Below are 27817 nucleotides of genomic sequence, written 5' to 3' on the forward strand. Positions count from 1 at the left end.
ATTCGCATAAAGTTGACGATGTAAAGCGGCTTGCTAATGATCGTATTCTTCTGACATTCGCTCACCCACGTAACCCATGTAATGTATGGAATATGAGAATGATAGCCGTTTTTTCATTAAATTTTTTCATAGAAAAAGTGGGAAAGTTGGTGTAATATCTGAAAATGGTTATACCACTGTACGAATGTTATTTTTGTAGGCATATGTTTAATAGAATAAAAATAGATAGATATAGATATTATTTATGAAATCATTTAAATTAAAAATTATTAAAGTAATTATCTAACAAATTTCTAACATAGATATTTTGGCATGTATTCACCAGTCCTCTATAATATTTTTGCCTAAATAACAGAAAACAATATTATATACCTATTCAACTGGAAGTTTCTGACGAATGATACCTCAGGTACGAAATTGAAGTGTTAAATAAACTCAATCCAACATTTTATTTTCAATTTACATATTTGAAATATAACATGTGATAACTCTGTTACAAAGCTTATATTTTAGCATTACACAACTATATACTTAAAAACTTCTTTCCACATTCGTTAAATGACACTTCATATATTTACAAGTGTGCTTCTAATGTATCTAAATTTGGTCGGAGATAATCACCCCGGGCACTTGTATTTCAAAAAGGGTAAAGGATAGACACAAGTAGATATATGTTGCATTGCAACAAGGGATGAACTCACTTTTTTATCATGTCGGATGACTCTTCCCTCGTATTGATGGCAATTGGGAAAAAGTGTTTTCGGTTATCTGCATTTATGTAAGCATTAGTCCTGGCATCCTTGTCTTTGCATTCTCGTGATAAGGAGTCCGACTTTGCTCCCATTATCTGAACAGTCAAACTTCCTCCTATAGAAGAGGTGTGGCAAATCACGTGACATTAGATCTATCATTGAGATATTACCTATATGCTAGGTTGAAATCTACCTAAAAAATAATAATAATAATTTTGTTCGCCATCGTCGCATACCAGTCAAAGGCTGGACATTCAAAGCCCACATATTTGGTCAAGGTGTGGCTTTGACGAAGCCGCTATAAATTTTTTTTTTTTTGAGGAATACGAAGCCTCTATAAATATGGGCATAGAGATGTTTTCTCCGTACTTCCAAAGCATCAATGTTAGTTCTTCCTCTAGCAAAAGTTTTTTTTCATTTTTTTTTTTAAACTCTAGCAAAAGTTAAATATGCAGGGAATTTTTTTTCACTTTAGCTCTTTAAAAAGGGTTGAGTCTGTCGGTATGTTCCGGCTACCCGCCTCGCCACAAAGGCGGATTGGCCGATATTTTCCCCCGCCCAAATGGCGGGACGGCATAAGGCTGGTTACGGATCAACCCGGCCCGACCAGCCTAATATATCTAGAAAATTGGTAGGCCCATTAGATTGGCCACCACCAACCCCACCCCGTGAAATAGGTGGGTTGCCCAGACGGCAGGACGGGGTATTTTGTGGGTTGGCCTGCGATGCCAACCTCTTTTGACGGCTCTAAAGGGCGTGACTTTTCAATCAGTTTTTTAAGCACATCAACTCACGAAGTGGCTTGACTTGGTAAACCTATTTTAGTCTCGTTTTTAACCCGACTCGTAGTTTGCAGGACTAATATTTATGAATGAATTTAATTTCAGTTTCTAAATTGATATATAGAGGAAAGAGCAGGTGTTCTACCTAGCACAAGAGCTGCGCCAATCCATCCACTGATGCCCCATCTCTCACCAAGCAAAAACCAAGCAAATCCAGCACCCCACACTGGTTCAAGTCCGTAAACTATTGCAGTTTCTGTGGCTGAAACATCACACATGGCAGCCATCTGCATAATTTGCTTCCAAATCAAAATTGTACAGTGAAGAATTTAATCATAATTATTCAATTAATAGTCACTATCAGGCACAAAAGATTCACTTGTGATATTATTATTATTATTTTAAAAAATTGAAACTCAAACGGGATCAAAGGACTGGAGGTCTTTTGAATCAATTCTCATTCATGATCAATATTTTTACTGTGATTGAATCAATTCTCATTTATGATCAATATTTTTACTGTGATTGGTATTTGTCAGTGACAATAGCATTAGAAGTGACTGCGAAGATAGTTTTGAAACCAACAACAAAATGAAGGCCATATCCAGGATATTATAAAATAAAAACAAAAAGGACCTCTAAAAACTTTAGAATAATTAAAATTATCTAAATATTAAGCTTAGGAGTCGGGACAAACATAAATTAGCACCAAACTTCTATCAGGGGGCACAAAGGGAAGATATCAGTAACCAGGACATGATGTTAAAGTAGAGAAAGCCTTCAATATAGTGAGGCACAATTATTCCAGTAGGAAGGGGTAGTTAAGAAAGAAATAGAAGACCCACAAGTAACTCTAAAGCCCAAATCAACATAAGCCAGGTGCGTATAAAGTCTTTTGTATTTAGTGGATAGATTAATGATTATGAAAGCAAAGGGGGAATATTTGCTGTGTAGTTGGTTACGATTCTAGGGCCACCTGTTGTTGGTCTTTCATATATATATATATATATATATGTAACCCTTCACTCAAGAAATGAAATGAAGTTAATTTTCATCTTTTAGAGTTTCTTATCTGGGATAACAGCCAAACAAGACACAGCTTTGCCAACAATGGTAAATTTCAACACTTTTATGTGCAACTTTGTCAATACTTTGCATCGAAAAGGAATAATAAATTTTCTGTTTACAACATCTAGTCAATAGTCTGGAAAAAGATAATGGGCAAACGATGTACCGAAGATGCTATAACTATTTCATTGGGCAAGAAACATAATGATAAAGATAAGCGTGCTTAATGTCTATGGTTTGATAAGCATGTTGTCAATATGGAACAATATATAGCAGTGATACATGAGAAAGACCAATAACTAAACACATGAAGTAGAGTTTTCAGAACAAAGACGTGGACAACAATGCAAGAGCAAAAATACCAAGTGGGAAGGCAGACGAGGATTATCACTCAAAAACATCAAACTCTGCCATTCACTTCCACATCCTAAGATGCAACTGTGTGTGGTCAGAATTACAAGCACCAGCAATCGAGCATTACCAGGGAAATCCACAAGAGTTGTCAGATGTGAATTTAGTAAAAGAAATTATCTCGAGATGAACTATGAGAGATCAGAAAACAAGCTAAATTGTAGCTTAAATATATCTCATGGTTTTTAGTTCAAATTTTAGATCTTGTAAGGAAAATATCGTCCTTGTGCCCAAAGCCATTCAAGGGATGGAACTTTACAATCTAAACTAAATCGTCTAAGCTTATGAAGAAAAATACAATTATCTTCAAAACACAAAGGAAGACTAAAAAACATACCTCTATCCATAAGCACAAGCCTGTAGAAAAAATGCCAGTATAAAGTGCTGGTATCCAAGGAAATTCCAAGATGTAATCAAAAACTGAAGCCATTGTCCAAGATAATGGGCTTGATTTTTGAAAACCATTACCAAACCAGCCTTCAATGAAGTACCAAATAATTGATAGAAGGGCAACAGTGCATACCTACAAGGAGTAAAAGTTCACATCATAAATAGAACAAGAGAAAAAGGCAAATAACATACAAGATGAAGTTACCTCATATCCAAGGAGAGGTAAGAAGTTTTCCCGCTTTGTCTTTCGAGAAATATGTTCTGTTCTTAACATATGAATCCCAAAAAACACCGCACTTAAGAAGTTTAACAAGTCTCCAACCTACAATGTATCAGGACATCAGGCCATTTATAAGTGTCAAAGCAGGAAAAGTAACAGCGCCATTTGAGAATTAAGTGCTAGTGCCTTTCAAAGCTGTGCTAAAGCAGCAATTTGATGGAATCCTATCGTAAAATCTAACAGACACTTACGCATGGAGCTGATCCACTGCATTCCAGCATGGCAATCCCAGTAATAGACATAAGAGCTCCAAACCAGGTACGAGCAGGTATTATAGATCCTAGGACGCCATCAATCAGCGGTACAATTATTACCTGAACATTCATCACAAGTTAGCAAGCCCGAGAAACAAACAATTACGGAGTGTTCTGTTCATACATTCATCGAAAATTTCTTATGCCTTCTTACAGTCAACATAGAAATGAATGATGCCCGTCCAGCATCAGAAGTGAGGAGTCCAAGTGCTTGCATGGTGTATCCTAAGCTGACCCAAAATCCCAATTCTATCCCCTCCTTACGAGTAATAGCATCGTTACTAGCCCGAAGCACAAATGGTATAAACGGAATAGCGGTCATAGAGAAACGCAGGATGCCAAACACATCAGGATCAACGATTGATTCAACTTCCTTTAAGACTGGAATGTTACTAGCTGCACCAAAATACATTTCACTTGTAACCATGCCATGCATAAAAATAGTAAAAATGTGTCCTCTGGACAATAATCGCTTTTGTGAACATTGAGCTATATTATGTCTCAACATGGCACCAATAACATTTCACTAATTCCTCATAGGTACAGATTCTTCACTCCATTTCTTCCCATTTGCACTCTACCTCTCAAAGAAATGAAGAATTCTGACTCCACCACCAAGAATTACCATAATACTACACAAGTCTAATCAATTACCTATTTATCAACCCTTTTGAATACTCTTTCAGCATCTTCTATTTTTCTGGTAACAGAGGTATAGTTGCTCTTTCTCTTGAATCTTCAGTAATTATATATTTAACTAGCTGTTACGTTTTAATGAAACTTCTATTGGTGTTTATTATCAAATATTTAAAAATTTGAGGTGGAATACTGATACTATAAGCAAAATTCTATTCATTAATAAAACAAGAGAAAAAGGCATGTCCCTCATTTACAATAACTATCATTGGCATGGATTCTGCTGTAGAAATTTTGGTAAAAAAAATCAAGTACAATTTAATGTAAGAACATGTTAGAAATAAAGAAACTGAAGTAAAAATAACAAAATATTACCATAAATAACAGTGAGGCAATTAAGCAAAATGATGCTCCTGACCCTCTTCGAGACAAAAAATATCCTCCGCCACAATGCCCGTTTCCCAACCAGCGATTTCTTCAGACCCAAGCTCTTACCATTTCGTACGGTAATTTCACCAGAACTCCTGATTATCGAAGAATCATTAAACCCTTCGTTCCTTCCCGAATCACTCTCCAAAGCAACCTCATCAACCGACTTTCTCACCCCCTTCCTCCCATTAATTGAATCCTTATTCTCACCACAACAGCGACAACAAGAGGAAGAAACGGCAGAAGAGTTGAAATCGGAAGACGTACATAAAGAGCGCCTCAATTTAGCGGAATTGAGTGGGAAAATGGCGATCGAGGTGTGGAGTGCAACAGTAGCGTGGTTCACTGGCCACCGCCATCGTGGTGGTGCAGCCATTCGGCGGGGAAGATCACTGGAGAATAGCTCCGGTGTTCTACACAGCGGTTCGACCGGTTGGGAAAAATAGACCCATCATCATCAAAGAACCGTGAGCTTCCAGAGATTTCAGACCCTCACCACGTTTCGTTCTTTTGATTTGTCGCGTTATAATTAGATTTTTTTTGGCATTATTGTTTGAACGATGGAACAATGTTCTTTTTATCAGGTCCGATTCGAACCTACCCATGAATTTTACATACATGTGGAGCTCACGTGATTAAGTGAAGCCCACATAATTTGAATTAATTAATAGTTGTTACCTATCATATGGAATAATACCCATAGGTAGGATCGATCCTTCCGATTCAATCCCACTTGTCAAGAACGTGTTATCATTGGTGGTTTTTTTTAAAAATAATATAAAATTAAAAAAAAGTTAATAAAAATATCGCAACATGGGTGAGTTGTAAAAATAGTATAATCCGGGACAGGGAGTCCCGATGCAAATTTGTTTTTTTGTTTTTTGTTTTTTTTAATAGCCATTGGGTTTTGTTGTGGTGAAAAAAAAATCGGTGGTATCATTGTTTATTTATTAAAAAAAGAGTATAAATTATTTTGGTACATGAACTATTGATAAAATGTTAGATTGATACATGAACTATTGAAAATGGTTTAATTTGTATATGATCAAACTCAAAAGTCAATTTTACCCTTTACTTAAATTACTTTTAAATTGAATATTGTTATTAAATTGATTAATTGAACTATTAACATATTTTTGTCTTTTAAATTATTATATTAATTACAATTGTAAATATAAATTCATATTTATTAATTACTATACTATAAAAAAATATTATATATAATTATACGAAAAAATATTCAACATATAATTTATATATTATAAATAAAAGACACACACATATATATAAGTTTTAATTTGATTAATATAAAGAATAATATTATAACATAGATAAACATAAAAAATATATATATCTTTTATTATATATTTTTAATATATATTATTTTTGAATATATAATTTATCAATTGTTATATATGTGTGTATGTACATGTTTGAATTAATTAATATTTATAATGTTTCGTACAATAAGTACGATATCTTTTTTATAATATAAATTTAAAAAATATATTTATGTTTATAATTATATTAATAAAATATTTTTTAAAAATAAATTGTGTATCTATTTTAATTTATAAAAAATATTAGACTTTTAAAAATAATGTAAAGACTTTAAAATAATGTATGTGAAGGGTAAAATTGACTTTATAGGTTGATTATGTACCAATTAAATCATTTTCAATAGTTCATGTACCAATTTGACATTTTACCAATAATTCGTGCACCAAAATAAACTTTACTCATTAAAAAATTAAAGAAGATGGAAAAATCTCAATTCCCAACATTTTTTCTCTTCCCACTGTTCACCTTATATACTGGAACTCTTTTCTCATTTCTCCTCGCATGCTTCCTTCATATATTTGTTGTTTTAGGCAAGTAGATAGATTATGTTTCAATTTTTAATTAATTTTTTTAGTTGAATTTTAATTTATTGAAATATAAAAATCTTGTTATCATGTTTTTTTATTTAGTTGTATATTTTGTTCTAATATTTTCTAAATATTGTAAGATTATAATTTTATTCGAGCATTGATCTTTTCTTCGTACACCGTTAACATGTAATAATTGTAATTAGTTTGCTAAAAATTAGATTATGATAAATTACTTATTCTAGTCTATGTTAATAATTTATTTTTAAAAATAGAATTCTTTATTAAATATTATTCAATATAGCATTTTATAAGTTAATCAAAAGAGTGTTATTTACATTTAAAAAGTGTTAATAACACTCCACCTCGACACCTCATATAATTAATAAATTTTTAAACAAATTTATCCTTGCATATATTTTTCTTAAATAATAAATTTTTGATTATCTAAAAAATATCTAAATATAAAATCTTTCTACATTAAAAGATAAAAATTTTATTTAAATAAAAATTTAATATTTTAAGAAATTTCCATATTGTTATAAAATATAAAATATTTTTTTTATTTTATACAAATAAAATACAAAATAACAAAACAAATTATACCGATGCACATAAAATTTGGTTACTTTTTATTCGAGATATATAAAAGTACCAAAATTTTGATAATCTAACATGACAATAAAAAAAGATATATTTGCATTATACTTTAAATCATAGAATAACATTTTTCTAAAAAAAAAATAATTTTTTCATTTTTTTAATTTTTAATTAAATCATATGTTTGACATGTTGAAATATATAAATATCTATTTTTTTCATCTAAATAGAATTTATTCATGTTTAAACAACTTTTTAGAATTATTGTTTATTGCAAAATTTTTAATTCCAATAATTAAAATAGAAAATCTGAATATTTAAAATACGTAAATATAAATATTATTTTAAAAAATTGATATATTTGATATTTTTTTAAAATTTTTAAATAATTATAATCAAGTTATATATAAAAAAATATATGTTTAAAATACCTATTGATCTATACCAATTTACCAACGAAAATATAAAATTCAATTGGTTAAATTAAATATTAAAATTAAATCAAATTTTTTTTGTTATATAATCAAGATTTTGTTACATTTAGATTTTTGTTATATAATTAAGATTTCATAATTTAAGAAAAGTATATGTAGGGGTGAATTTGTCTAATAATTAATTAATTATATGAAGTGGAGTGTTATTACAACTTTTTGGATTATAAATAAAACTATCCATTAATAATCATAAAATATTATTTCCGTAGTTATCATTTTTTCCCATCTCAATAAACTATTATAACTTAGTAAAATTAGATTTATATTTCAAAATAATTAATACATGTCCATTTAATTACGTATTATTTATCTTCTTAATAAATATTTGATGATGATAATATGATATTATTATTCAAATAATAATAAATAAATAATAAAATTATTGATAATAGATGTAAAAATACTTGTATTTATGCATAAAATTAAAAATAGATTAATAATTATATATTCGGTACATTACGAAACGATAAGAAATAAATTATTATTCATAAAATAATATTATAATAATAATTTTAATTTAATAAATAATGGTCCAGCTGATTTTTTTCACCATCTACAAAGCCCATGGCTTTTTAAAAAAAAAATAAAAAAATTATAACTATTTTTAATTTTATGCATAAATAAATCTATTTTTGCATCCATTATCAATGATGTTATTTATTTATTTATTTATTATTATTTGACTAATAATATCATATTTCTATCGTCAAATATTTATTAAGAAAATAAATAATGCATAATTAAATGAGCATTTATCAATTATTTTGAAATATAAATCTAATTATACTAAGTTATAATAGTATATTGAGATGCGAAAAAATGATAATTACGGAAATAATATTTTATGATTATTAATTTATAAAATGCTATATTGAATAATATTTAATAAAGAATTCTATTTTTAAAAATAACTTATTAACATAGACTAGAATAAGTAATTTCTCATAATATAATTTATAGCAAACTAATTAAGATTATTATATGATAACTACGTACGAAAGCAAGATAAATACTCGAATAAAATTATAATCTTACAATATTTAAAAAATATTAGAACAAAATATATAACTAAATAAAAAAACATCAAAACAAAATTTTTATATTATAATAAATTAAAAATTAAAACATAATCTACTTACCTTAAACAAATATACGAAGGAAGCATGTGAAGAGAAATGAGAAAAGAGTTCCAATATATAGGCCAACAAGGGGAAGGGAAGAAAGAGTAGGGATTTGGGATTTCTTTATCTTCTTTATTTTTTTAATAAACAATGGTACTGCCGTTTTTTTTTCACCAGCACAAAATCCAATGGCTATTGAGAAAAAAAGAAAGAGATCTGACAAAACTCTTACAACTTCTCCCACATTGCTATATTTTTATTAACTTGTTTTAATTTTATATTATTTTAAAAAAAACCCTACCATTTGGTCTCCCATATTTTTAACTAAAAATTTTTAGGAATAATTTTGTTAGAAAGATCTTAGAATATATATATATATATATATATAATATATATATATATATATATATATATATATATATATATATAGTATATAAAAATTTTCAATTGCCCAACCATTCCTGCCCACCTCGTCCCCGTTAGATAACTGAAAATTTCTATATACTATATATATATATATATATATATATATATATATATATAGTATATAGAAATTTTCAGTTACCTAACCATTCCTGCCCACCTCGTCCCCGTTAGATGTTTTTTTTTATTTTTCGCATAACTAAAACACGGTATCGATTTTAGTTATCGGGGACGAATTGTATATATATATATATATAAATATATATATAGTTTCAATCATATAGACAATCACGATAGGCAACTACGTTGGTGCCAATTTTCTAAGTCCAAAATAAAATTGGAAAGTTATGCGAAATTTTGAAGAAAAACGATCAGCGGCAAGAGTTGAAGACACAATCAAATCAATCCAACAATTTCAAACTCCAAAAAGCTCTTGAATTTTACAGCAATTACTTCCGCCGAATCTTCAAATCTTCATCTTGTATTTTTTCAGAATTTTCAGTACATATTTTTAGTCTATATTTCGTAGTTTCTCGAGCATTCCAGCACCATCCTTTATTTTGTTTTATGGCAAGCATTTGTCATTTTCGAATTTTTAGTAGCGGTTTCAATTGCTATTAATAATCGTTATCCAATATTTTTGTGTTATTTGGCGTTTAACCGGTATAATTGAGATCGACGACAAAATTGGGGCTCACGTTTTGCTTGGTTTAGAAGTTAGATTTATTTTCTTTCATTTTCATTAATTTTGGCATGGTCGTGACTTGCATGCCTGCAACACATACCCACTCGAGCCATTTTTGTATGCAAACATATATATATTTAAATTATAATTTTTTGTAGTGGTCCTATCCGGATAACTTGATAGCTAGCATGCAATTAACTTAAAATAATAATAATAAACTTGATAAAAAGGTAAACTGTGAAACGATAAAATCATCTCAAAGCAAATTCAACGGAATACGACCTGAATAACTGAAATAGAATAATTTTAAACAACCAAATCAAACACTCGTATATGAAAATCCAAAATAAAACTAAACAGAAAACATCCACAAGCGGTCACTGGCTAGTGGCTCCCCCTCTAACTCTACCCCGAGTCTCCTGTATCGTCTAACCTGTTACACGTCCATTCGAATGAGGTGTCTAAGATAATACCAAAGATGTAAACGCTAATGTCCAATATGTAAAATATGAATATATAAACCTACATGCGCACGAAAAGTGATGAAACTAGAAATACTAGGTCAACTAGATCAATCATACTCATGGTAGGCGCCATGAGTAAGTAGTATCATATGGGGTCAAATCTGCTGGGTATCTTTCACATTCATCTAGATCATTGTAGTGTCAGTCCTCGTCATTACAGTGGTTCTCGGTGTCAAACCATTCAAAAAGTATAGGGCAGAACGACCCTACTAGAATGGTTTTCTTGAAGAAAATATCTATTCAACATGATATATATATATATATATATATATATATATATATATATATATATGCACATGCGTAATAGGAATAAAGCAGTAAAGGATATCATGGCAAATTGTCCCGTCGAATTGGGTTCCTGAGATAACAATAAGAACATGAGCGACTAATGCTCAGTATGTAAAACATGAGAATAAAAACCTATATGTACATGCATATGATGTGTACTAAATATATAGGCCAACAAAGAATATCATCCTCAGATTAGGCGTCATGAGTGAGTAGTACCAACGTTGATAACCCTTTGGTAACTCACACACTCATATCTAGACGTGGACCCAAAATATCTCAAAGTCAAAGTCAACACATAAGAATGCCACTATGTACTTTTGGTGTCCCTCCATCCACAACAAACATAACAAATGGCTATCTTAAAGGATACTGGCTCAACGTGAAATATGCACATGCAACATATGTATAACAATAAAAATATATGTCATGGCTGATAAAATGCATACTTAGCTGGATATCTTAGTCAATAATTACGTACCTCTACTTGGTAGTCTAAAAGTACAATTGTCTAAAGTCCAGGCTTACATGTCAAGTGAAATCATATCATTATAACTCATCTACAAGTCTTAACAAGATCAATGGCTACTCTCAATAAATACTAGGGATCCAATTCTATACCTGCGGCCCTCATTAGCCCATTGATTTCGAAAGACCACAACTTGAGCAAAGCTTCGCTACAAGCCAGTAGCACCTTGCTAATGCCTGAACCTCGAGAATATGGCTAGAAACACTCAATATAGACTGAATGGCTCTAGAACCACTTGATTTGCATCCAAAATATGATATTTACTCTCATATTTGTAGGTAAGGGATCAATAGATCATATTTGGATTTGGTATATCCGACCCATGCATGATTTTCATACGTAAACTCATTTTTACACCTCAACGTACATGCAGGTTTGGATGATCTGAACTGGAATTGGACGATCTGATATGCCAAATGTCAAACACAACTACTCAACACATATTTCCAAGTGAGCACAGACAATCATTTCCTAGATCGGACGTTCCACAACTTATTTTTTTACCTCATTTGCGTAATTATCACCCTAATCATATTTTGCCAAATTAAACTTTTAAAACAGAACTCGAGTTACTGCATTCTCCCTCTCTTAAGATATTTTTTTCTCGAAATCAGGACTAGGGTAAAACAACAACTAAAAGTATAATCAAATTATCCAAGATTCAAAATATCTGAATGCTAACTAAACTAAAACTTCAAAATCTAAAATCTTAAAGGATCATGCTAAGCCATTAGCCAAATCCCTATAATTTTAATTCCCAACAACAACATTCCACTAACTCTAGATGTCTATCTTGATATTAAGCCAATACAGATATACTTTTTCAGGATTGGCTTTCACCCAATTTATAAGTCCTCCATGGACACTGAGTCAAAACTCAACAACCAACAGAAAGCCTGCAACCACTTTGTGATGATATCTCTTGAAGAGTCATTAAAACTAACAGTTCCAATTTGTTTCTACCAAATCAAAATAACTAATATTCCTCTGTTGGTTACCAAACCAAATTATCTCAATATCTAAAATTACCAGAACTTGTGTAAACACTTGTCGTAAGCTTTGCATACTCATGTTCTTGCAAACTTGTACTATTAAACCAAAATTTCATCTTCGTTATTGATTAAATAACCACCGAATACTCTGTTTGTAAAATTCCATAACACCACTGAAGTCAAGACACTATCATATCTACTACTGAAAACTTTTTGATGGATTAGTCCTTTAGGAATCTAGACTTGGATCAACCTAATTGGTCGATTATTGAATGTATCTCATAAGGTTTGTGCTTTGTGTTTTGTGTACTTGTGAGATGAATAATATGCACTGAAATGTGACTGGTATGTATAATGATCATTGTGTTGTGGGTGATGTGTTCGTGAATATGCTCATGATGCAGTGTGTGATTTCATCTTTCCCCCATCATGAATCTATCTATATTCTTTTTTATCAATATTTATTTAAGGTCTACAGTTGTGTTGCTCCGTTTTTGAGATGTGTTTAGCTTGACTGGATTTTCAGTCTTGCTTTGAACAAGAGCTCTTCGGCACATATCCAATTTCAAACTTCTGAAAATTGTTCCAAGTATCAACAGTTCATCATTCTGTGAAGCTAGACTACTATGTTCACGCCCCAGACTGGGTTTGACAAAGTGAATATACTTTTCTTTGCACATATTCAGTTTTGGTAGAGTTTTTAATGTGGTAGCCCAGTTTTATTTTACAAGATTAAATGGTTAAACATGTTTAGAATTAATAAAAAAATTATTCTATTATCAAGATCACAAATCAAGATCAAGAACACATATCATGAGAATGAGCAAGGGTTTGATGGATTTGACCATGGGCTCGGGTCGGTCATGGTTGATCATCAAGGGCTCGGGCATGGAGCTAGGGCTCGGTCATGTGTATGTTTTTGGCTTGGGTATGGAGATTGGCTTGAGCTCGAGTCTTCCCTTGGTGACTCAGGTCAGTCATGGTGTGAACACTAATGGAGGGCTCGGACCTAGGGGCTCGGACTATGGAGTATGGAGCTCGGGTCGGGTCTAGGAGGTCAAAAGTGTTGTGCAAGGCCAAGGTAGTGTTCAGTCATGTAAAGAACATATTGTGTTCGGGTCGGGAATGAACATGTGTCTTAACCAAAATCAGTGCATGTATAGGCCCGAGCTGTTAGGCGAGATGTCAAGCGCTCAAGTGATGAGATGCTCAGTGTCCTTCCAGATGTCAAGGTCTCATGCATTTCGGATGACACCTGTCCCAGCTCAACCTCTATAAATAGGAGCTGAGGGTTTGGATATTTTCACACCATTTCCATCTCACTTCATAGTTCTACTCGGACCGAGAAGTAGCTTGGGAGTTCGGGAAGGAAGAGCTCCGGTCGGACCAAGAGGGCTCGGGTCGGGCTTGACAAGGAGCAGTTCAGGTCGGGCTTGACAAGGAGCAGTTCAGGTTGGGCTTGACCAAGTGCAGTTCAGGTCGGGCTTGAGAGGAGAGGCCGGGTCGGGTCAGTCTTGAGGACAGGTCAGGTCGGGCTTTGACCTAGGATAGCTAGGGGTTGTCTTCTTTCAGCTTCGTTCAGACATCGGTGTTAGATATGAAAGTACTGTTCGAGATACCCTGACTGAGTATGCATGTATTATGTTCTTGCATGGTTTATATGGAATGATTTTATCTGCATATATTATGACATGATCGTATGTTGCATGCATGTTCATATTGAACTTTCATATCCTTGAGATATCATGTAGTAGGATTTTATCCTATCCTATTAGTGGATGGATTTCCATCGATTTGGATCCGGTATATCCACAGTTGGTATGAGAGCCACCTCCTGAAATGACTGCACGGAGTGCTACATACCTAGGGCCCGGTCTGTCTTTGATTTGTGATTCTTGAACTCTAGTCTCGGTAGTCGGTACACTTTCATTCTTGCACTCATATAGTAATGTATACACATATTCTCGTGCTGAGCGTTTTATGCTCACGCCCTCGTACTTTTTTGGACATCCTATCCACGGGATAGGTCTCAGACTTGACAGAGCGGGAGGCTCAGGGAGGCCGTAGCTGTGGGAGATCAGTATCTGTGGTGGTGTTAAGATTTGGTTATTTTTATTATTTAGAGGTTTACACACTATTTTGATATGGTTGTATAAGTTGATATTTTTTTCCAGAATTCTTTTACTTGGTATTGTAAAATTTTTATTAGTTCCGCTGTCTTTATCTGATTACTTTTTTATTTAAGTTAATTACATGCTTAAGCTTCTGATTAGTAGGTGATCACGGTGTGGGTCACTACATTTTATCTCAGTTGGTCTGTAGTCCCTGACTCCTTCTCACTAAACTCGAGACCAATTTTGTCTCCTACTGGCTTTTGTGACTCTTGCAATTCTATCAGCAAAACTGAGGATCGATAAGTGCATTTTGTATGCATTAGTTCGTGATATTTTTATATTTATTTTATGTGCATTCATATTATTTTGTGTGTTTTTATGTGTTTTATTGCATTCATGTGTATTTCACTCTTCTAGTTGATTCTTTTAGGTTAATGGAGTTTTTAGAAGAAAACTGAGCTAAATACTCGCGCGCGAGCAAGCTCTTATCTCGCACGTGTGCCATAAAAAGTTCCAGAGACATGAGATTCAAGACGTGCGCGGGCGGACCTATTTCTCGCGCGAGCGCCGAAGGAAATTCCAGCAACGTTTTATCTAGTTCGCGCGTGAGCGAGCTCTTATCTCGCGTGCGCGCGTGAGGGGGTTCAGGACTCTGATTTCATGACCCGCGCGCGTGCGAAATCTCTTCCAGGCGCACGCGCATGTTCTGCCATCAGAGTTATTCGAGAATCTTAGGTTGAAAAGGAAATTAATTGGTACGGGATCCGGGATACTATAAATAGCGGATTTTAATATTTTTGAAGGGTTCCAGATTTTTGAGACGAGGAGGAGGCGCAAGGCGGCTACTGTTTGGGAGAAAATTTCTTGCTTTTCTTTTATTTTTATTTTCAATTCATGATTAAAAACTTTGATTGTGAATTATGTTAAACTTTGAGTAGTTTTTTCTCTTCGATCAAGGCCACATGATTGGGCCAGACAATTTATGTAGAAAACTTGTTTGTTTATCAGAGATTTTTCAGACTTGATTTTAATTCATTGATTATTGAATTTATATTTATCTTGTGAATTTCCTGGCCAGTTATTTGCTTGCATGTTAATCGATTCCAATTCTACAGAGGAGGTTTTGATTTTGATCACTTCGATATTCAACATATTGTAAAACCAACTAGAAATAAAATTTGGTTTCAATTTGCAGTTTAGGTATTTACTGAATTTTCACAGTTATTCATGCATTCAAATTTGATTAGAATTACGAAAGATTAATCCGTCAATATTTGAATAGGTTTGATTGTTCTAAAAATAGTCCTTTGAACAAATTAGGAAAATTCCCGTGAATTAAGATTAAGTCTTAGTCTTAAATCGAATTTTTGTTACATGAATTGTCTAGTACCTACGTGTGTTCTTGATCGAATTCTTTCCAATTTGAAGTTTAATCTAAAAATTTCTGCTGCATTTTTATTGAGTTAAAATTTAATTGAAATTTAGTTTCTTAGTTAATATTCTAAAAATCGCTCTTTTTGATTAGTCTAGATTAAGTAGAAGTAAATATATTTTGGTAGTCATAAATATACAGTTCCCATGGGTACGATATCTGATTTTAATCAATTTACTATTACTTGACTTGGTACGCTTGCCAGTAATTATTTTTAATACCGAATTAAGCGGTCAAGTTTTTGGCGCCGTTTTCGGGGACTTTTTGATATCATAATTTTTATTTTGCTTGAGATTAGACTTAATTTTAATTTATTTTATTAAATTCTGAAATTTTCTTCTTTTCTTGGTGATTTTCAGGTACTATCTGTTGTGCATGCAAAACATTCAATCTAGAGAGCTACTGCCACTTGATTTTGAGATCGAACGCACGCTCAGAAGAATCCGAAATGCCAAGAGATCTATCAATCTTGAACTTGAAACAGAATTTGAATCAGGAGAAGAAATGGCGGACAACAGAACTGTTCTAGACATCATTCGTCCACCTACTGAAGGCTATGGATCTACCATCGTTCGCCCTGCTGTCGAGGCAAATTACTTTGAATTGAAGCCTTCAATCATTCAGATGATTCAGCTGCAACCAAGATTTGGGGGTACATCTGTGGAAGACCTTACGCTCATCTGGAGTGTTTTCTGTCGATCTGCGACACGTTCAAGGTTAATGGGGTAACATCTGATGCAGTGCAACTGCGGTTATTCTCATTCTCTCTACAAGGAGAAGCTACGGAGTGGTTAGATGATCTGCCTGTTGGTTCTATTACTATATGGAACCAATTTGTTCAGAATTTTCTGAACTAGTATTTCCCTCCCACTAAGATGGCAAAACTATTCTCCGACATCATCTCATTCAGACAGAAGGAGGGGGAATCTCTTCATGCGGCTTGGACCCAATTTAAGAAGATGTTGAGGATGTGTCCTCAACATAATCTTACTCAGAGCCAGCAGACTCCGACATTCTATAATGGGGCTGATCAGTCTGTTCGATCTATTCTTGACGATGCTGCTAATGGATGCTTATTCAGGAAGACGCGGAAAAAAGCATGGGAGATCATAGGTAATATGGCAAAGAGTAACATTGGGTGTCCGGATGTGAAGAAAGAGAAGAAGGCTGGAGTTCTAGAGGTCGATGTTTTAATGTCCATGAATGCTAAGATCGACGCTCTGACACACCAAGTGGCACTTATGAAAACAGCGCCAGTGAATCAAGAACACGGGAATAATCCAGAAGAACAGCAGTTGTATGAAGTGAAAGCGGCTAATTTTGCAAGAAATCAATGACGACAGTCGTACAACTCCTATAGCTATAATCAAAACTGGCAGCCCAAGCAAGAGGATAAGAAGCCGAGTTTTGAGGAGATCATGATAAAATATGTGGCTGGTATTGAGGCTCGTTTAAAGAATTAGGAAATTATGCTGCAGAAGTTAGAAATTCAGATGGCTCAGATAGAAACCCAATTGTCAAATCGCCCTGCTGGAGCTTTACCAAGTAATGCGGAAACAAACCCCAGAGGCGTGAATGCTATCATGGTCGTGACTCGAGCACAGTCTGAAAAGCAGCAGAGGGACAAAGAGAAGATGATGGAGGGGCCGAAAAATTCAAATTCCAAGGAGGAAATGCGTGCTGAAAATTCCTCAACGGCAGCAAGAAAGGTAACACTTCAAAATTTGAAGTTAATAATGATGTTGATATTTCTACTTTACCTTTCCCTCATAGAGCTAAGCAACTGTTATTTGATTCTCAATTTAAAAATTTTATTGAAATTTTCAAAAAACTACATGTTAACATACCTTTTGCAGACGCTTTAGCTCAGATGCCGAACTATGAAAAATTTATGAAGGACTTGCTGAAGAATAAAAAGAAGCTGAATGATATGGCGCAAGCAACAATGAATGAGGAGTGCTCGGCAGTGCTGCAGAACCGGCTCCCCCCAAAATCTCAAGATCCAGGGAGTTTTTATATACCTTTTCAAATTGGAAATTTATCATTGAAGAATGTTCTGTGTGATTTAGGATCGAGCATAAATTTAATGCCTTCATTTGCTCAAAAATTAGGCATAAAAAATATTGAACCTGTTTCTATCTCTCTCAAATTTGCTGATGGATCTATTAAATATCCGAGATGAATAGTGGATAATGTCCTAGTCAAGATATATCACTTTATTTATCCAGTTGATGTTGTTATTCTTGATATGGATGATGATTATGAGGTTCCACTGATTCTAGGGCGTTCGTTTCTTGCTGCTAGTAGGGCCTTCATTGATGTGGAAAAAGGAGAGTTAGTGTTGAGAGTGAATGATGAGCAAGTTGTGTTTAATATGTTTAAGTCGGCTAGCGATAGCCCAAATTTAAAATCTTGCTCTGCTGTCAATTTTATTGATGTGATTCATGATGTTGGAGAATGTCAGCAGGTTCAGCACTCTGACGGAAAAGGTCCCTTGAAAAATTTCTATAGAGATGAAGCATGCAGTTGCATGACTGATCTGAATTTTTTCAAGACGGTGCACAAGCCACCTTGACTGTTGCCACTCAAGAGAGGAATATAGTCGGGCTATAAACTATAAATTTTGTGCTGGCTGGGAGACAACCTAGTGTTATTTACTTTGTTTTTTAGTTTCTTTTTGCGTATTCTTATTTTTATCTTTATTTGATTTTTGTTTCTTTCCCATGTCAGTTTGTTATGCCTGGCGATATACCCATTCTGCTGCTGTTGTCCCAACTGATATTGTTAAGAAGGAAGAGGATGAAGCATAAACCAGGGGATTGTTATTTTTGTTTTCATTGTGTTTTTGTTCGTCTTGCATTTGTGTGTTTGTTCTTGCATTCTATTTTTTGTTTCTAGAGCATTGAGGGCAATGCTTTGGATAAGTATGGGGGTAGACTAGATTATTTCATTGTTCGTTGATCATTGTGTTTTTCATTCATTTGGTTTAGTTCTTTGCATATAGTTCGTATTCATGCATATCTTCATGTTTTGTGTTTGTGTTGTGTGAATAAGTAAAATGATGAATGTTGGCCAATGATGATAGAGTTGTGAAAAATTTTTTTTTTTTGAAAAATAATGTTGCTTTTGATTGAACATGAGAAGTTGTTGGTTGAATCGTGAATCATTTTAAGCACGCATGTTAGACTGATGTAGTGCAGCGATGTAATTGATGAAGTTCGTGTTTGATTGACCATTGCACGACAATAGATGCTTGTTGATCATGATAGTGTCTTTAGATTCTTGATGGTTGTTAGACATGACATATATGATCTTTGGCGTACCTACAAAATTTTTTTTAAAAAAAAAATTTGTGAAAAAAAAGTTAATTCCATCCGGGCTTGGAAAATGATTGAAAACCTAATCTTTTTTCCATGGCTAAGTTTGCGGGCTAAATGGGATTGTAGCTCCATCCGGGCTATAGACGAGGGGATTGAAATTCTAATCCTATCATAGTTATAGCTAAGTTTGCGGGTAATTATAGGGGCATGAGAAAACCGGACGCAAAATTCGGCGGTGCGTAATTAATCTCGAGAAAGTGCATGTTTTTGTTTGGGATTGTTGGGATGAAGGAGTGCTGGATTGTGACACTTGCATTGAATTGTCATAGGTCGCTAAGCATTCTTAGGACATAATTTTTTGAAGTTGCACGAAACTAGAATGACATGGCACACATGCACATTTACGTTTTACTGACAGTGTATTGTGAACAATCAGAAGTTTGTGGTTTTTAGTTCTTGAAGTTGAAACTTATCGGAGGCTATGTTCATGAATCGTCCTTACTTATGTTTTTGTGTGCATATTATTTTTGCATGTCTTGCTCGAAGGCGAGCAAGGTTTAAGTATGAGGGTGTTCATAAGTGCATTTTGTATGCATTAGTTCGTGATATTTTTATGTTTATTTTGTGTGCATTCATATTGTTTTGTGTATTTTTATGTGTTTTATTGCATTCATGTATATTTCACTCTTCTGGTTGATTTTTGTAGGTTAATGGAGTTTTTAGAAAAAAACTGAGCTAAAGACGCGCGCGAGCGAGCTCTTATCTCGCGTGTGTGCCATACAAAGTTCCAGAGACATGAGATTCAAGATGCGCGCAGGCGGACCTATTTCTTGCGCGAGCGCCGAAGGAAATTCCAGCAACGTTTTATCTAGTTCACGCGCGAGCGAGCTCTTATCTCGTTTGCACGCGAGTGGGGGTTCAGGACTCTTATTTCATGACCTGCGTGCGCGAGATCTCTTCTAGGCGCACGCGTGTGTTTCGCCGTCAGAGTTATTCAAGAATCTTAGGTTGAAAAGGAAATTAATTGGTACGGGATCCGGGATACTATAAATAGAGGATTTTAATATTTTTTAAGGGTTCCAGATTTTCGAGACGAGGAGGACGCGCAAGGCGGCTACTGCTTGGGAGAAGATTTCTTTCTTTTCTTTTATTTTCGTTTTCAATTCATGATTAAAAACTTTGATTATGAATTATGTTAAACTTTGAGTAGTTTTTTTTCTTCGATCAAGACCACGTGATTGTGTCAGACAATTTATGTAGAAAACTTGTTTGTTTATTAGAGAATTTTCATACTTGATTTTAATTCATTGATTATTGAATTTATATTTGTCTTGTGAATTTTCTAGCCAGTTATTTGCTTGCATGTTAATCGATTCCAATTCGATAGAGGAGGTTTCGATTTTGATCACTTCAATATTCAACATATTGTAAAACCAATTAGAAATAGAATTTGGTTTCAATGTGCGGTTTAGGTGTTTACTGAATTTTCACAGTTATTCATGCATTCAAATTTGATTAGAATTACGAAAGATTAATCCGTCAATATTTGAATAGGTTTGATTGTTCTGGAAATAGTCCTTTGAACAAATTAGGAAAATTCCCTTGAATTAAGATTGAGTCTGAGTCTGAGTCTTAAATCGACTTCTTGTTACATGAATTGTCTGGTATCTACGTGTGTCGTTGATCGAATTCTTTCCAATTTGAAGTTTAATCTAAAAAATTTTGCTGCGTTTTTATTGAGTTAAATTTAATTGCAATTTAGTTTTTAGTTAATATTATAAAAATCTCTCTTTTTGATTAGTTTAGATTAATTAGAAGTAAATATATTCTGGTAGTCATAATTATACGGTCCATGTGGGTACGATATCTTATTTTAATCACTTTACTATTACTTGACATGGTACGCTTTCCAGTAATTATTTTTAATACCGAATTAAGCGGTCAAGGACTTATTTCAAGTTTGAATCAGTTCAGTCATCCTCATATTTTTTTATTTCATCTGCTGATTCTCAACTTGTAACTTATCATTCTCCCTCCTGAGCTTGACAATCTCTACCTCTAGACTGATCTTCTCAACCGACATCTCCCAGTAAGGTTTAGTTGAATAGTCTGACAAGTCATTTTGCTTTGCTTTAACTTCTTCGAATGCTAAACACAGTCTCTCGTACTCATTAGCCATGTCATTCAATGTCTCTGCTAACTCCTCTCGTGTAAAGTTATTGGTCTAGTTGAAATAAAATACATCTCCACTCGTAGAATGTTGTTCTAAGACTTGTTCTCTGATGGGTGGTTGATCATCATGAGCCATGAAGCATTTTTTTTCATTTATACTTGTGGATTTTTCTGAGCGGCATGGTTATTCAATGAGTTCGATTAATGGATTACTGCTCTCTTCAATCTTTATCTCTTAATCTCCTAACTAGATCAACTACTGCCAAAGATTCTTGGATGTAAAACATGTCTCAATAGTCTTGGCAATGTAGTTTGTCAACAGTTGTACACTAGAAGCTCTTAGCGATTTCTTCTAATGCATCCATTTGATATAAGTTCAGATACGAAAAGAAATCTTGCTCTGATGCCAGTTGTTAGGATCGATTAAGGGGTGTGCAGAACTGCTTTGAAGTCACTTGACAGGGAATCGGTTTGGTACACTGATTAATATTGTAGCAGTTGACCTCTTATATTGATATTGAGTTCAGTTAAGGGTGGTTAACTGAATCGCTTCCTTCTCGCTTGTTTATGTTAATCAACCAACTTGAAAAAGTGCGGAATGAAGTCGAATAACAGATTTGAACTTGTGATCAAATGGCTCGAAAGTGTGTGAGAGTGTTTGACAAAAACTAAACAACACAAGGATTTGTTTATGGATGTTCGGATACTTCAATACTCCTAGTCATCCCTTCTTCCGTCTCGAAATGATTCACTTTAGAAGACTTTGACTATTACAATACTTTGTAACATGACTATGACTTCCACACAATCGACTATCCCAGAACTCTTAGACTCAAAAACTCAGTCTCGATTGATTCTTGTCACAACGAGGTTTGCAGCACCTCAACTGATACCACTGGACATGATCAAACACTTGTGTTACAACTCAACACTTGCACAAAGTAATCTTAACTGATCTGATAAGCTTGAAGCTTGTGTGTGAGTTCTTCGACTCTTGAATACAAGCTTTGAAATGCTCTTTTTGCTCCTCAACTAATTCTTTTTTAGTAAACTGAAGAAGTTCAGTTTACCTCTTAATAACTTGATTGTGTATGAGATAATTCTTTTTGAGTCGAATGATCTTCAAGAGCCTCTGAATGTGTGTTTATACTTAGCAGACAACGACTCTTTTAAATTCGAATCAATACCGTTAATTTGTATTTTCTTCGTACATTCTCTGACGTTGTTGGTACGCTATTGTGATCTGCTAATTCCTGTAGTGTCGACTATGTATGGAAAATTTTATACATAAGAATTAAGTAGATTCAATTTAATTGCTTACTCAGTCTCTTAGGCAGTTCAACGAGCATTGTTTAGCTTAAGGGAAACTGATTCAGTTTAGCTCCCTAAACTGAATGCAGTTTACTTCATATCTTCGGTTGAGCTTTTTGGTCAACGGTCAACTCAGTTGATGTCTTCAGTTTAGCTCGTCCAGTCTGTCTTTGCTTCTCTTTATTCTCATGCTGAGTAAGATCAGTTGACCTATAAATTTATCTTCTTTTGCCAATATCAAAAATCGTGTATGTTCCAACACACTATGAAATTTTTTTTTTATTTTAAGTATACATATACTATCTTGTAAGATTCATAAAAATATATTGTGTATTAAATAAGTTAAATATATTTCTTAGGAAAAAATCAAATAATAAAAGGAAGAAATAATAAATAGTTGGTGCACAAATAAGAAAGTGTACAACAAAAAAATACCGTGTAAAAAATATTTAAGTTAATTCACAATTGTTACTCATATATTTATAATAGTAATAGAATAAATAATAGATAGATTAATGGAAAAAATATAGTACACTGTATTTTTTTTTTATTTTAAGTATCCATTTAATTTTTTATAATAGATAATAGATAGCGATTAATGGCAAAAATAAAGTACACTATGTTTTTTTTTTAAAATTTTAAGTATCCATATACTATCTTGTAAGATTAATAGAAAAATATAATGCATAAATAAATTAAATATAAATTGTAGAAAAAACTCAAATAAGAAAAAGAGAAAATACTAAATAGTATTCACAAAATATATAAAAGTAGACGACAGAAAATGAGTTAAAAACAAAAATATTAAGTTAATTTACAATTGTTATTCATATATATATATATATATTTATAATAATAATATAATAAATAATAGATAGATTAATAGGAAAAATAAAGTACGATATGAAATTTTTTATTTTAAGTATCAATATACTATTTTGTAAGATAAGAAACATTATAATTATTATTAGTATTATTAGTATTCAACATACTTGTTCATGTGTAAATTATATAATTGAATAAAATAAATTAGAAAACATGGTAAAAAAATTAAAAATATTAATCTTAATTTACTTTTTTATTTGAAAGAATACATGCATTATATAATTTTTAAATAAATGAGTTAATTGAAGAGTCATATAATTAAATAATCGAGAAACAAACACATTAATTATATAATAATGAAATATTAGATAGTTATGTAAATTCATAATGAAACTCATGAAATATTTATTTATAGATAGATAATAAAATAAATAAATAAATAAAAATAATATATATAATAGAATAGTAGATAATAGATATATATCATTCAAAGATCATCCATCACAAATTGAACAAGAGGTCTAAAAATGGCGAGTGAGAAGATGCAAAAGAGGCCTCATGCCATTATGATCTCTCTTCATTACCAAGGCCACATCACTCCATTTGTGAATCTTGCTCTCAAAATCGCATCCAAGGGATTCTCAGTCACTTTTGTTCACAACGAATTCGTTCACCACACGATATCCAAATCCCACAACATACACCAATTCAACTTATTTTCTGAGTCGGGTCTTGACATACGTTACGCCACAATAAGCGATGGATTCCCTGTCGAATTCGATCGGTTTCGGCACGGGGAGGTGTACATTGAATCGATTCTCAGAGATTTCTCCATTCGATTCGACGAGTTTGTGGGGAAGATAATTGAATCTAATCCGACGTCTTTGCAGGCCACGTTCTTGGTGACTGACACTTTGTATTCATGGCCGGAGACCATAGCCAACAAGTATGGTTTGGTGAATGTGTCGTTTTGGACTCAGCCTGCTTTGGTCTTCTCTTTGGATTACCACTTTGAGCTCCTTAGAGAAAATGGTCATTTCCCGTGTAAAGGTACTCTTCTTTCCTCGTTTTGAAGGAAATTTTCAACAATTGTTTTAATGAATTACAAGATTCGGAAGAGCGCTTCTGAGCTTTTCATTAACAAAATTTTGAAAACTCTATCAAACACTAATTAAGTTATATTGAAATTTTGCTTATATTGATTGAGAAAAACTTATATTTAAACTTAATTTGTGTATAGTTTTATTGAAATCTTGCTTATATTGATTTGGGAAAAAAAAACTTATGTTTAAACTTAATTTGTATACACAATAGCGTAGAAAGGGCTATTATAAAGAGTTAACAGAGCAAGAGCACACGTTAGAAATTTGAAATTATTTATATAGATCAATTTGTAATTATTATTATTTTTTTCAAACTGTTGATATTTAATTAGTTATGGCTTCCTGTTTGAAACAATTAATTTAATGGAAAATTTCAATGTTCATATATTATATCTTTTTTATTTTGGTAATTCGCAGTCAAATATAAATTTTAGTATACTATCTTTGTTTTTTTTGTTTTTTTTTTAATTTTACTTCTTTTTACGACTTGTTGTTAACATGAAGCTAGCAAATATGATGCCAATACGACGCAAATATATATAATGTCACATAAACAGTACTCTCGTAGATAAATGAATAAAATTTTATGAAATTGAAAGATCTCATATTAAAACTCAAATTTCCATAACCAATGTTATACTTATGATTTTTAGGGCCTGAGTCAAACTTAAAAAATAATTTTTTCAACTTTTTAAAAATTATTTAAGAGAGTTTTTTAAAACTAAATATGCAAAATACTATAGACGTAATTATAAGAAAAACATATAATATAGGTTCAAAAACTTTATAATGTCATTAACTAATAAACTAAAATGTTATAAATAATCACTTAAATAATATTTCGTTATTTTATCAGCAATAACATCAATTATTTGATAATACACGAAACTCAAGAAAATGAATGCACGAGTTGAAGACATTTCTTAAACTATACTTAATCATGCCCACGAATAAAAAAATATCACAAACATTCCTAAAAATTCAGAAAAATTAGAAAAAAAATAAAAATAACATGTAAGCGATGAAATCAAAGAATCAATAATCAAAGAGAGTGACCCAAGAGTCGTTCTCCATTAATCATGCGATGTGATTAAAATTTCAGATTTGGTGAGAAAGATGACTAACAAAGATGCGTAATACTTTTTTTTTTTTTTTTTTTTTTTGCAAAATCATGACATTTAAAATTTTTTTATTGCACACATATACTATTAATAGTTTATGAATTTTTTTGGACCTGGGCCTGAGGCGATGGACTCACTCGCCTCCTGCCAGCTTCGGGCCTATCACCATAACATGGAAAAATAAGTTTTTTGGTCCAGTAACTTTACCCTCTTTGGATTTTGGTCCATTAATTTTTCTGATGTGGGTTTTGGTACACTAACTTTGCATTTTTAGTGTTTTTTTTGTCCAACTGCATACGTGTTAGCATCTGATTGGTCCACGTCATCAGCCATGGACCAATCAAAAATTGACACGTATGCAGTTGGACCAAAAAACACTGAAAATGCAAAGTTAGTGTATCAAAACCCACATCAAAAAAGTTAATGGACCAAAATCAAAACATGAACAAGTTATTGAACCAAAAAACTTATTTTCCCCCGTAACATAGAGAACCAATACAAACACATAGGAGTTTTACTGCAAATTTTCCTTAAATCTATTTATGGATTCGATCTGTCAGATAATATGGAGGAGGAAATAAACTACATACCTGGAATCGAATCATTCAACACTAGGGACTTGATGCCATATCTTAAAGAAGCAGAAATGGACAAAGTTTCGCCCAAAATTATCATCAACTCATTTCGAGGAGTGAAGAAGGCAGATTTCATTTTGCACAACACAGTCTACGAACTTGAACCAACCACACTATCAGCACTAAATAAGAACCAGCCAAATTACGCGATCGGACCCATTAGTTTTTCGCAAAATCTTGCGAAAACCAATCCCATCAGGAGCCATAGTTTCTGGCCTGACTCGGACTGCACCGAGTGGCTCGCCTCTAAGCCGCCAGGCTCGGTTTTATACGTATCATTCGGCAGCCTGGTTGAGGTTAGTAAACAGGTATTTCAAGAAATAGCTCTTGGCATTTTACTCAGTGAAGTACATTTTATATGGGTTGTTCGAGGGGGAGTGACAGATGCTTTTCTAGATGGATTTGAGGATGAAATTAAGGATAAAGGGCTCATTATTCCATGGTGTAATCAAATCCAGGTTCTTTCGAATCCATGCGTTGGAGGATTCTTGACGCATTGTGGTTGGAATTCGATACAGGAGAGTATGTGGTGCGAGGTTCCGATGATTTGTTATCCATTAGCATATGATCAACCAACAAACAGGAAATTGGTGGTTGATGTTTGGAAGATTGGGATTAACCTCAGCGATGGGGTGCCAATAAATCGAGCCTGTGTAGCACAGAATGTAAGAAAATTGATGAATGCGTCCACTTCGGAGGGCTTGAGAATGGAGGCAAGAAAGATGAAGGACATTTTGCGGGATGCAAACAAAAATGGTGGATCTTCGGATTTAAATTTTGATCAGTTTGTGAAGGATTTGAAGGCCAAGCTACATGCAATGGATTGAGGACGTTTGGCTTTGCTACAGTATAAACTTTGGTGTATACCATAAGTTTCAAGAAATGATGGTGAAATAAGAAAGTATATTCTTCTAAATAGATCTTCCACACGCATTACATATTGTTTGAACTCAAATTTACGACATAACTAAATATGTGTGCTTTGGATTGATGGATTTGACTATTGTTAAGTGCAATTTTTAATATAATATTTTGTGTTTTAACTTGGAATTATGTAAGTTCTCGAACTGGATTATGTGTTTTGGTGTTTGTTTGTGTCTTATGCAGAAATTTTAGCAACAACCATTTTTTCACGTAGAAATTAAAATGTGAAATGAAACGAAAAAATAGTATTATAAAACCCCAATCACGTAAACTAGATTTCGGGTAATTGATACAAAATTACTTCATTTCAATTTTCATTCTCAAATTAAGAATA

At 32.9% G+C, this 27817-nt stretch overlaps 2 protein-coding genes across 5 annotated transcripts; one reads left to right on the forward strand and one right to left on the reverse strand.

Annotated features, from left to right (window-relative positions):
- Positions 1-430: 430 nt before the first annotated feature.
- On the reverse strand, positions 431-5566 carry LOC140882481 (uncharacterized). Its single transcript, XM_073288519.1, has 7 exons — positions 4949-5566; positions 4092-4333; positions 3875-3997; positions 3609-3725; positions 3351-3536; positions 1680-1821; positions 431-867 (listed from the first exon to the last, which is right to left on the reverse strand). The coding sequence occupies exons 1-7, from the start codon at positions 5376-5378 to the stop codon at positions 698-700; spliced, it is 1410 nt and encodes a 469-aa protein (XP_073144620.1). The 5' UTR covers positions 5379-5566; the 3' UTR covers positions 431-697.
- An 18642-nt stretch (positions 5567-24208) lies between these two features.
- LOC140883499 (UDP-glycosyltransferase 86A1-like) lies at positions 24209-27603 on the forward strand. Of its 4 annotated transcripts, none has more exons than XM_073289997.1 (3): positions 24209-24750; positions 26485-26867; positions 27018-27603. In XM_073289997.1, exons 1-3 carry the CDS (start codon positions 24228-24230, stop codon positions 27384-27386), a joined length of 1275 nt encoding a protein of 424 aa, XP_073146098.1. In that variant the 5' UTR covers positions 24209-24227; the 3' UTR covers positions 27387-27603. The 4 variants fall into 4 exon arrangements, with proteins under 4 accessions (XP_073146098.1, XP_073146099.1, XP_073146097.1 ...); XM_073289998.1 differs by having other exon boundaries at positions 26485-26855; XM_073289996.1 differs by having other exon boundaries at positions 24209-24500; positions 24591-24750; positions 26485-27603.
- The last annotated feature ends 214 nt before the right edge of the window (positions 27604-27817 follow it).

The sequence above is a fragment of the Henckelia pumila genome, chromosome 2 (assembly GCF_033568475.1).
Source record: "Henckelia pumila isolate YLH828 chromosome 2, ASM3356847v2, whole genome shotgun sequence".
Taxonomy (NCBI): domain Eukaryota; kingdom Viridiplantae; phylum Streptophyta; class Magnoliopsida; order Lamiales; family Gesneriaceae; genus Henckelia; species Henckelia pumila.